This window comes from Tachyglossus aculeatus, chromosome 21 (genome assembly GCF_015852505.1).
Source record: "Tachyglossus aculeatus isolate mTacAcu1 chromosome 21, mTacAcu1.pri, whole genome shotgun sequence".
Taxonomy (NCBI): Eukaryota; Metazoa; Chordata; class Mammalia; order Monotremata; family Tachyglossidae; genus Tachyglossus; species Tachyglossus aculeatus.
The window spans coordinates 4,076,197-4,088,301 of record NC_052086.1 but is presented as its reverse complement, the minus strand read 5'-3'; the positions used below and the strand labels follow the sequence as shown (position 1 = coordinate 4,088,301).

General features: G+C 48.6%; 1 protein-coding gene across 6 annotated transcripts in view; it reads left to right on the top strand.

Moving 5' to 3' along the window:
• GIT2 (GIT ArfGAP 2) overlaps window positions 1-7,716 on the top strand; it is a 52,822-nt gene extending 45,106 nt beyond the window's left edge. For all 6 annotated transcript variants that reach the window (XM_038762356.1, XM_038762357.1, XM_038762361.1 and 3 more), the window contains 4 exons: window positions 2,624-2,706; window positions 3,887-4,075; window positions 5,921-5,984; window positions 6,093-7,716. In XM_038762356.1, coding sequence (XP_038618284.1) covers window positions 2,624-2,706; window positions 3,887-4,075; window positions 5,921-5,984; window positions 6,093-6,305 — 549 coding nt within the window. In that variant the 3' untranslated portion in view covers window positions 6,306-7,716. The remainder of the gene's footprint in view (window positions 1-2,623; window positions 2,707-3,886; window positions 4,076-5,920; window positions 5,985-6,092) is intronic.
• Window positions 7,717-12,105: the final 4,389 nt, after the last annotated feature.

Sequence of the window (12,105 nt, the reverse complement as noted above, 5' to 3'; positions counted from 1 at the left end):
AGTGAAGTGACTTGCCCAAGGTCACACAGCAGACCAGTGGTACCACCAATTGACTGATAAGAGTTGGTAGATGCAAGCCCCACCCTCAAGGAGCTTACAGGGTATTGCCATCTTGGGGACAAGGAGACACTCTGAGCCAATCTCCCAGGCTGGCTCACAAGTTCTGTATCAATCCTTGGTACTTACTGAGCACTTACTGTGTGCAGAGCACTGCACTAAGCATTTGGGAAAGCACAATACAGGAGAAAGTCTCTAGGCCAAATTTTACAGTTGTATCTACTCCCAGGGATACCACAGTCTCAGGTTACGATCCACAAGGGCCACACACTTCGGCAAGAAGCAACTAAAGGTATTTATTGAGCGTTTACTTTGTGCAGAGCACATACTAAGTGCTTGGGAGTGTACAATACAACAGAATTAGCAGACATGTCCCCTGCCCATAATGAGCTTACAGTCTAGAGGGGGAGACAAGACATTTATATGAATAAGCAATTGATAATATTTAATGTAAAGAACAATTGACCGCTGTGTTACGTGCCTCTAGACCATAAGCAGCCTGGCTCAGTGGAAAGAGCCCGGGCTTTGGAGTCAGAGGTCATGGGTTCAAATCCTGGCTCCGCCACTTGTCCGCTGTGTGACTTTGGGCAGGTCACTTCACTTCTCCGGGCCTCAGTTCCCTCATCTGTAAAATGGGGATGAAGCCTGTGAGCCCCCCGTGGGACAACCTGATTACCTTGTAACCCCCCCCCCAGCGCTTAGAACAGTGCTTTGCACATAGTAAGCGCTTAATAAATGCCATCCTTATTATTATTATTATAAGCACGTTGTGGGCAGGGAATGTGTCTACCAACTCTGTTCTGTTGCCCTCTCCCAAGTGCTTAGTACGGTGCTCTGCCCACAGTAAGCGCTCAATAAATACGACTGATTGATTGATTGTTGCCAAAGTGTGTGGCCCTTGTGGATCATTGTGGTATCCTTGGGAGCAGGTGTGAGTGATTGGAAGCTCGTTGTCCGCAGGGAATGTCTGTTTACTGTTTTATTTTCCTCTCCCAAGCGCTTCGTACAGTGCTGTGCACACCGTAAGCGTTCAATAAATACGATTGAATGAATGATTGATTGATTGATGGGTGCTGTGACAAAACCACAGTTTAGAGTATTTCCCCAGGGGTTAAAGAGGGTCTAGTCAACTGTCATCATCATCATCAATCGTATTTATTGAGCGCTTACTGTGTGCAGAGCACTGTACTAAGCGCTTGGGAAGTACAAATTGGCAACATATAGAGACAGTCCCTACCCAACAGTGGGCTCATCAAGCATTTACTGAGGAAGGTAGAGCACTGTACTGAGCGCTTGGGAGAGAATACTACAGTAGAGGTGGTAGACATGACCCCTCCCCACAATGCAGCCAATCAATATCGTTGATTGGGTAGAAGAAGACTGGGTCTTGGCCGCGCTTTTTATTCTTTGCACGAGAACCCAGATCCTCCTGACGCCTAAGCCCAAGCTCCATCCACTAGGCCACACTGCCATTCTATACCTTGCCAAAAAGGAGTCGTTGTAGTCTGGTCCCGTCCGAGGATTAGGCCGGATTTAAACTCTGGTAACCTAGAAAATTGTGACCAAAGTCTTGGGGCCCTTAAAAAAGTAAAAGGAAACGAATGACTTAATTGGGCTTAACCTTAACTGTGGATAATGACCCTAAAAAGACTTACAAAGATGCTTTTAAAGATGTACATATAAATATTTAGTATATCAATAATTATATATTATGTACAATATGTATAAATAAATAGATAAATATATATTTATTGGCATTCGTACTGGAAGTTGAAACGGCAGATCACGTGAGCGACCATATGTGAAGGCCATATATTTCAAAGCTTTGTTTTTGCAACACAAAAATTAAACTTTAACCTCCCTAAGTGGGAGTTGTTTTAAGAAGCAGCATGGCACAGTGGCTAGAGCCTGGGCCTGGGAGTGAGACAGTCATGATTTCTAATTGCAGCTACTCCACTTGTCTGCTGTGTTACCTTGGACAAGTCACTTCACGTCTCTGAGCCTCAATTACCTCATCTGTAAAATGGAGATGAGACTGTGAGCCCCACGTGGGACAGGGACTGTGTCCAACCCAATTTATTTTTGTATCCATCCCAGCACATAGTACAGGGCCTGGCACATAGTAAGCGCTCAAAATCTACCAGAATTATCATCATCATCATTATTATTATTATTGTTAGACCTGCCCTAAACAGTCCTGGTGACTTCAAAATGAAATTCCAGGAAGTCATAGTCAATGAAAAGGAACAGAAACGGGTTTTTTTGGTTGTTTTTTTCCTGGGGTCTCATCTATTATTTCTTATTGAAATCTGTGAGAGCTTCACCTGTGCAGGGACTAGATCTGGAATATCAATATGAGACGGTAAAACCCTGGTCCTGGAGAACAGTCGGGGAAGGAAAAGGCAGATTTTGGCCCCATTATATCGCTCTATCGAATTTTCAGCAGAAACGCACACAGATCAAATCTCCTCGAACAGCAGGGATCCAGGTTAGAGTATCTAATGGTTCTAAGAGACTTCTCATTTAAGGCGATTAAATTACGTGTCCTTTTTTCTCCCTGTTTTAGGCCTCCAAATTAGAAAAGCAGAGCAGCGTGCCCGAAAACGATTACGATAACACGGCCAACAATTCAGACATGGATGACACAGGGTAGGTCTGATAAGAACGCAGGTCGGGGAAATCACCCCGGAAAAGTACCCAAGCTTTGGGGAAAGTGGTTCCCAAATTCATCTCATTGGTTTTTTGGGCTGGCGGATTGTTAGTAGAAACCAGGCTCGTAGTCAGACCATTTGGAAGCCTGGCCTCCTTTCAGAAACGATGAGGGTCCTTGGCCTCCCCGCTCATCCCGAGAACTTGTTTTCAGAGCTCGTTTTTCCAGGGTAATCCCAGCATCCCGCGCAGAACCCTTGGGTGACACACAAGATGAGTTTTCCCAGGCAGATCCTCACGCTGTGCTGTCACCTAGGTGACCAAGGCCATTATCCTTGCCCCCATTCATTGTCAAGGGGCTTATACAAAATAAAATCTACCATGAGGCCTCAGAGGAAGCTCGCAGCTCTCTTGGACCCCCTCAACTTCCATGTCCCCGTTCCTTTGGCTTAGAAGTCTGGTCAGAAAGGCAGTCTAGCCCAGAAAATCCTCTCCAGTCTCACATTTCTTCAGAACCAGCTTATGTCCCTTATTGATATTTCCTGTCTTCCTGTCAGCTTTTCTATCCCCCTCGACTTCACAGCCCCACGTTACTGGATCCTCCGTGCCTCCAGCTGGCATTAAAATAATAATTGTGGTATTTGTTAAGCACTCGCTCCATGCCAAACATGGCCCTAAACACCAGGTTAGATAGGTTGTGAGCAGGTCAGACACAGTCCCTGTCCCACTCGGGGCTCACAGCCTCAGGGTTGGGGGAGAACAGGTAGATTTTATCCCCATCAAAGATGAGGAAACTGAGGCCCAAAGAAATTAAGGGACTTGCCAAAGGTCACACAGCAGGCGTGTGTCGGAGCTGGCTTCTGGATTTTCCCACTTCCACAGTGATAATGGTGATGATAACTGTGGTTTTCGTTAAGCGTGCCAGGCACTGTACCGAGCGCTGGGGTGGACATCAGCAAATTGGGTTGGACACAATCCGTGACCCACTTGAGGCTCACGATCTTAATCCCCATTTTACCGATGAGGGAACCGAGGCCCACACGAGCAGTGCAACGACTTGCCCAAGGTCACACAGCAGCCAAGTGACAGAGCTGGGATCAGAACCCAGTTCCTTCTGACTCCCGGGCCCACACTCTACCCACTAGGCCACACCGCTTCTCTAACCTTTCATCTCTCCCAGGTCAAGCAGGAAGGGGAGACAGAGAAGTGTGATTTGGCAGGCAGAAGGAGCTATTCCAGAGGGAGGAGACGCACATGTCGTCCCAAGCCCGCTCCTCCCCAGCACGGAGGATGTCATTCGGAAAACCGAGCAGATCACCAAAAACATCCAGGAGCTCTTAAGAGCCGCTCAAGAGAACAAGCATGACAGGTAAGGAGGAGAGCCAAAAAAAAAAAGGGGAAAAGGCACTCCTCGATAGAGCTTCTGGGAATTATGATGATGATGAGAATAATAATAAGCGCTTACTTTGAACCAGGCGCTGTTCTGAGCTACAAGATAATCACAGTGGACACAATCCCAGTCCCTCATGGGGCTCAAGGGCTTAATCCCCATTTCACAGATGAGGCACCGAGAAGTGAAGCGATTTGCCCAAGGTCACACGGCAGATGAGTGGCAGAGCCGGGATTAGAACCCAGGTCCATCTGACTTCTAGGCCCGGGCTATATCCACTGGGCCACGCTAGCCGGTTTGATCCAGAGAATTCTCAAAGAGGGGGCTGTTATCAATATATTTATTAAGCGCTTACTGTGCGTCAAGCACCTTTCTGAGCGCTGGGGGAGTTAGCAGTTAATGGGGTTGGACACCATCCCTGTCCCCCATGGGGCTCTGGGCCAGTCAGTCATATTTATTGAGCGCTTACTATGTGCAGAACACTGTACTCAGCACTTGGGAGAGGCCAACCCAACAATAAACAGCCACGTTCCCTGTCCACAACAAGCCCACAGTCTAGAGACAAGCTTACAGTTCCGACATTCAGATCCTTCCCCCTCCTACCTACAACCAGTGGGAATATACCGACCTCACCCTGAACAGACAAGGGCCCACCTGAACCCACGGGGATCCTTGTCCCTCACTTGGAAAATGTTCGGGAGATCTTTCCTGAATGACAGTAAAGAGGTGAAAGCCAGGAGAAGCTGAGGCTCAGCACGGCACCCAGAAAGAACATCCCAGAGACCCACGTTCTCTCGCAGGGGGAGTCTTGAAGTACGTGTTTGGCCTGAGCATGGTCACCATCCCCCAAAAAAGAATCAGCACAAAGCCCAGGTGATAGGTCCGGATCTCAGAATTGGGACATGCCCCCACCCCCCAACCCTTGGGCTTTGTGGGGCTCACGAACATCAACCTCTCTCGAACGGCTGCGACTGGAAGAGCGTGGGAAAGCATCCTGCACCTGAAGGATTCTGGGAAAATCCCACCTGTCTCGGGAAGGGGCTTTTAAATTGATTGAGCGTTTACCCTGAGCAGAGCACTGTACTAAGCGCTGGGGAGAATCCAGTATACTCGAGTGGGTAGATGTGATCTCTGTCCACAGGGTGATAAAGATACAAGACAAGTTGCCATGCTGACCTTACAGCCGCTTTCGGCAGAGCGGACTCCTCTGTGCCCCAGTGACCAGCCCACTGTTGGGTAGGGACTGTCTCTATATGTTGCCAACTTGTACTTCCCAAGCGCTTAGTACAGTGCTCTGCACACAGTAAGCGCTCAATAAATAGGATTGATGATGATGATCTGTAAAATGGGGATTAAGAGTGGGAGCCCCACGTGGGACAGGGACTGGGTTCAAACTGATCACAGTCTTCTAGACTGTGAGCCCACTGTTGGGTAGGGACCGTCTCTATATGTTGCCAACTTGTACTTCCCAAGCGCTTAGTACAGTGCTCTGCACACAGTAAGCGCTCAATAAATACGATTAATGATGATGATGATGATCTGTAAAATGGGGATTAAGAGTGGGAGCCCCACGTGGGACAGGGACTGGGTTCAAACTGATCACAGTCTTCTAGACTGTGAGCCCACTGTTGGGTAGGGACCGTCTCTATATGTTGCCAACTTGTACTTCCCAAGCGCTTAGTACAGTGCTCTGCACACAGTAAGCGCTCAATAAATACGATTGAATGAACGAATGAATCAACTCGCACCGACTCCAGCCTTTAGAACAGCGCTTGGCAAAGAGCGAGCTCCGAACAGGTAGGATAATTGCTGCTATTTTTCCAGTTACAGCCCGTGCTCCGAGAGGATTCACGTGGCCGTGACGGAGATGGCAGCCCTGTTTCCCAAAGTAAGCTCACGCCGGAAACGATCCCGGATCCGAAGGCGGGGAGGAGGGAGGGGAGGACGGGGAGGGGGAGCCACCAGGCGTCCCGATCCGCCGCGTCTTCCGTTTTAGAAACCCAAGTCGGAAACGGTGAGGGCTTCCCTGCGGCTGCTGACGTCCAGCGCCTACCGGCTCCAGTCCGAGTGCAAGAAGACCCTCCCGGGGGAGTCCAGCCCCCCGACGGACATCCAGTTCGCGACCCAGCAAGTGATCCAGTGTGCCTACGACATTGCCAAAGCTGCCAAGCAGCTGGTCACCATCACCACCAAAGAAAACAACAACTGAGGCGCTCGGTCTATTTTTTTTTCCTCCCCCGAAGTCTTTTTCAAGGCCCCACGGCCACGTGAGACGGGGGGTTTTTTACGACAAAGAAAAAATTTAGGGGCTGACTATAGACTTTTTTAATAAAAGCTCAGTATTATTTTTGCATGTTTTCTAACCGATTTTCAACTATTAATTTAACCCACTTGCCTTATTTTGTGCCGGTTCTGCCAACCCAGTTTACTGTGTTCTAAGCTGTTGGAAACAGCCCATGGAGTCAACGTCTCTGTCCAAAAAAAAAGCGCCTCGTTATTTGAAGTCGATCGGCAGTTCACCATTGTCATCGCAAGTCACGTCCGTGGGGTGAAAGGATACGTTTCCGGCAAGATTCTCCCGAAGCTATTCGATACCCAGCGATGTACTCTTATCTTATCGAGCGTTGTGCAATAAACCGAGGTAATTTTCTGAAAATTTTACAAATGCGGGGGTACCCAAGGGTGAGAAAGAGTAACAGCCTGTGTCGCTTCCTGATCTGACTGGGAAGGACAGTGAATTAAAAGCACTTCTCTTCGTCATCACGACTTTATGGTGACTTTCTTATTATTAGGGTACTCGTTAGCTGTTTAGTATGTGCCAAGCATTGCTCTAAGCGCTGGAGTGGATGCAAGGTTATCAGGTTGGACACAGTCCCTGTCCCACATGGGGCTCACAGTCTAGGTGGAAGGGGAGAAGTTTCCCGTCATTATGTCTTCATCTTTCATCTCCCTTTCAATGCCCAAGTTCCCAGAGGGTTTGTGCTTTGACACGTTCTCTTGGCTCTGGCTGGATTTTTGTTTCCCCCCCCATCCGGTTGAGAATCTTACCTCGCTTCAGTCTAGATCAGCATCTCCATTCGAAATGGATGGAGGGAGAATTTGGGTTAGGTAAGCCGGAGCTGAGATTTTTGTTGACCCCTGAACCGAGGCAGGACCAAGTAATATTGGAACCGCCGACGTGGAATTTTGCAATTCCGCCAGTTGCCGAGATGCCTCCCCGCTTCCTCAAAACCATTCCATTTGCCGGCCTGGATTTACTCCATTTGATTCCCTCATCCTTCAGGGAACGTTTTTCCATCGATGACTTTGCTCATTTTCACTTGGTGAGGAGCTTTCTGCCTACCCCTGAAAAATAGTCACTTTTAAAAACTCCTCTTGGGAGGGTCTGTTTAACTGATCACCAGCAGTCCCGAAACCGGAAACAAAAAGCCCCACTTGGGTCCTTTGAATTAAAAAAAAAAATAGCAAAAACAGAAACATTTTCTACCATTTGAGTGTTAAAAGGTGTTCCTCCATCATTTTGGTCTATGTACAGTTGTTTTTGGATTTTTAAAATAGTATTTGTTAAGCGCTTACTGTGTTCCAGGCACTGTACTAAGCACTGGGATAGATACGAGCTAATCGGGTTGGAAACAGTCCATGTCCCACATGGGGTTCACAGTCTTAATCTCCATATTACAGATGAGGGAACTGAGGTACAGAGAAGCAGAGCGACTTGCCCAAGGTCACCCAGCAGACAAGTGGCGGAGCTGGGGTTAGAACCCAGGTCCTCTAATAATAATAATAATAATGATGATGGCATTTATCAAGTGCTTACTCTGTGCAAAGCACTGTTCTAAGCACTGGGGAGGTTACAAGGTGATTAGGTTGTCCCAGGGGGGGCTCACAGTCTTAATCCCCATTTTACAGATGAGGGAACTGAGGCCCAGAGAAGTGAAGTGGCTTGCCCAGTCACACAGCTGACAATTGGCAGAGCCGGGATTTGAACCCATGACCTCTGACTCCAAAGCCCAGGCTCTTTCCACTGAGCCACACTGCCTCTCCTTCCAGGCCTGGACTCTTTCCATGGGCCCTGTTCCGGATTTGCCCAAGTGAAAGTCAGACGGTCAATCGTATTTACTGAGCGCTTACTATGTGTACAGCACTGTTCTGAGTACTTGGGAGGATATGACATAATAAAACGGACACATTCCTTGCCCACAACAAGGTTACAGTCAAGAGTAAATGAAGAGTTTCATTTCTCTGTAATCCTTGTACCACTTGGGTTGTCTGCCTTGACGTTAAGTGCCATAAATGCTGTTACGAGGTGGCATAGGTGCTGCCTTTTTAAAGGGGAATTGCATCTTCTGTGACCACATCACTGAGCCCCGTGGAGTTCCTCTTCATTTTTTTAAAAAGCTATTCGTTAAGTGCCTACTGTGTGCCAGAAAATGTTCTAAGCGCTGGGGTAGATACAAGGTCATCAGGTTGGACACAATCCTTGCCGCGTAAGGGGCTCATAGTCATAATCCCCATTTTCCAGATGAGAGAACTGAGGCCCAGAGAAGTGAAGTGACCCACCCGAGACCCCACGGCGGGGCTGGAACCCAGGTCCTTCTAACTCCCAGGCCCGGGCTCTAGCCGCTCTGCCACGCTGCTCCTCACAGACATCTCTGTTGTATTTGGTTCAGCACGGTGTTTGGATTTGTAAATCACTGCCTCTTTTTCTTTCCTCCATCCCCTCCCCTAACATCGGAGTGGGACCCTCCATCGTGTAAAATGGAGATTAACCTTTCTAAGCCCGTGTAGGGGGAGAGCTGTGGACACAAACTCTTTGCAGCCCGTCGATCCGCAAGAGGAAACGGCCCCATTGCAGCATTTTCCCTGCCTCAAGTCGGGGGCTGCGACATTCGTATTTTAGCCAAGTTCGCCTGCGCCTGTTTTTCCACAGGAAGGGTTGGGGCATGGGGCAGGTCCGGCCTCTGGCCCCCTCAAAATTCCTCGGAAGCTCCGGCCTGATAAAGCAGCATCTTTGAGGCAGAGGCCCAGATTGCCCCAGGAACTGACCGGGCCAAAACCAAGCCAAACCTCCATGTGCCACAGGCTCGATTAGAAAAACCCGCAATCGAGCGTCCGATGATGGTCTAAGGCTCCATCGCAAATTCGCACCTTTGTCTAAACAGATAACTGGCTGACTTGCCCTCCTGCATCCGTTTCAGTGATGTTGCTCTAAGAAGTGGCTGTCTCCTGGTTTTTTAAAGCTTTTTTCTTCCTTTTAGCGGGTCGATAAGACAGAGGGGGAACTTCATCGAACTGGCGCTTGAACAAAAGTTAACTTAATAATATTAATAACGGCATTTATTAAGCGCTTACTACGTGCAGAGCACTGTTCTAAGCGCCGGGGAGGTTACAAGGTGATCAGGTTGTCCCACCGGGGGCTCACAGTCTTAATCCCCATTTTACAGATGAGGGAGCTGAGGCCCAGAGAAGTGAAGTGACTTGCCCAAAGTCACCCAGCTGACAATTGGCAGAGCCGGGATTTGAACCCGTGACCTCTGACTCCAAAGCCCGGGCTCTTTCCACTGAGCCACGCTGCTTAGCGTTCTGCCTTCCTAACCTAAGTCGTCCCCATTTGCCAAAGAGCAGCTGCTTGGACCCAAAGGGGCAAATCAATCAAAGATTTACAATCAGGCCAGGGTTGCACAATGCAACAACTGTTACTAGATCCCTTGGATCCTGTAAGTTGCAGACTAGATAGCAAAAGTTCCCTCCCTTCCCCTCACTCCCCCGCCTAGCTGCATTATCAAGCTTCCAGCAGCTTAATATTGTTTCTTTCCTCGTCATGGTTGGACTCACCTTATTTACACAAACGCACAGGACGAAAGAAATGCCTTTTTACGAATTTGTATTTATGTGTCCCTCATCGCTCTGTATTCACGTCTTCCTTTTTTTGTGTACATTCTCTTATTGTAAGTACTGTACAACCTTTTAAGTGTTATACGATCGTTTGAGTTGATGTGCCTGCTAGTTATGCAATAAACAGGCTCTGGAAAAACGCTTGGAGTGACACAAATCTTTGTTCACCCACACGCTCAACACCCATTTGAGTCTGAACAGAAGCAGTCTACATCCTAGGCCTCCAAACCCCAAATCTGCACCTTATAAAGAAACTTAATTTTTCACATTCAAACTATATGGATTCAAACTCTGATGAAAACAAGACCAATGTACCCAGGGGGATGTTTCGGGGGGTGGATGTGGGAAATGTTGAATTTCACCTCAGCTGCAACCATGGCCTCTGTACTCTGCTATGAAAACCAAGAACACCATTCAATCATTCAGTCACATATTTTGACACTTATGGTGTGAACAGCACTGTACTAAACACTAGGGAATATAACAGAGCTGGTAAACATGTTCCCTGCCCACAACGAGCTTCTAGTTTAGAGGAGACAGATATGGATAAAAATCACAGCTATGGACCTCAGTGCTGTGGGGCTGGAAGGGAGCGGTAAAAAAAGGAAGCAAATCAGGGTGACAGAAGGGAGTAGAAGAGGAATGGGGGGGCTTAGTCAGGGAAGGCCTCTTGGAGGTGATGGGCCTTTAATAAGGCTTTGAAGTGAGGGAGAACGATCGTCTTTCGGATACGGAGGAGGGCATTCCAGGCCAGAGGTAGGACGGGGTGAGAGGCTGGCGATCAGAGAGATAAGATGGGGGTAGAGTGAGAGGGTTGGCATTACAGGAGCAAAGTGTGCAGGCTGGGTTGGTTCAATCAATCAATCAATCATATTTATTGAGCGCTTACTGTGTGCAGAGCACTGTACTAAGCGCTTGGGAAGTACAAGTTGGCAACATATAACCAACAGTGGGCTCACAGTCTAGAAGGGGGAAGACAGAGAACAAAACATATTAACAAAATAAAATAGAATATGTACAAATAAAATAAATAGAGTAATAAATACGTACTAACATATACATATATACGGGTGCTGTGGGGAAGGGAAGGAGGTAAGGCTGGGGGGATGGGGAGGTGGGGAAGAGGAAGGAGGGGGCTCAGTCTGGGAAGGCCTCGTGGAATAGGAGAGTAGTGAAGTGAGGTAGGAGGGGGCGAGGGGATAGAGGGCTGTAAAGCCCAAGGTAAGGAGTTTCTGTTGGATGCAGACGTGGATGGATAAACCCTGGAAGTTCTTGAGGAGTGAGGAAACATGGTCTGAACAATTTTGTAGGAAAAAGATCTGGGCAGCAGAGTAAAGAATGGGCTGGAGTGGGGAGAGACAGGAGGCAGGAAGGTATGCAAGGAGGCTGATACAGTAATCAAGGAGAACAGAGGAGAATAGAAGGACCCAGAACTGAACCTTGAGGGACTCCCACAGTTAGGGGGTGGAACCCCAAAAGGAAAGTAGGTATACATCTCAGCACAGGAGACTGTCCCCACTAAACTGGCTTTAGGTAGATTTTTCTTTGATCAAGTTGAACCCCGGCTTTGATTTTTTTTTAAATGACATAAGCGCTTACCAGCCACTGTGCTGGGGTAGATACAAGCTAATCAGGATGGACCCAGCCCACATCCCTCATGAGGCTCACCGCCTTAATCTCCATTGTACAGATGAGGTAGCTGAGGCCCGGAGAAGTGACTTGCTGAAGGTCACCCAGCAGACAAGTGAGGGAGCCTGGGATTCGAATCCAGGTCCTCTGACTCTTTCCACTAGGCCACGCTGCTTCTCTGCTTTTCACCCACGCGGACTTCGGTATTCCGAGCAGACCGGTTCTTCCGATCCGATCCACCTTGAGGATCGCAAATCCTTGCTGGTTCGCCACAGAGGTAAAGGCCTCTGGGCCGTCCTGTAGGCCTGAGCCGGGGGTGGCTGTGAATGGTTTTTTTCCTCAAGGGAAAACCAAGACTGTGGCATGCCGGAGAGGGAAGGTCCGGTCCTCCGTCCTCGGGGGTGGGACCTGAAGCCGGCGGGGGGGCATTGGAACCTCAACCCGAGACTCGGCTGGAGGTGGGTGGGCTCAGCTGAAGGCCCTCG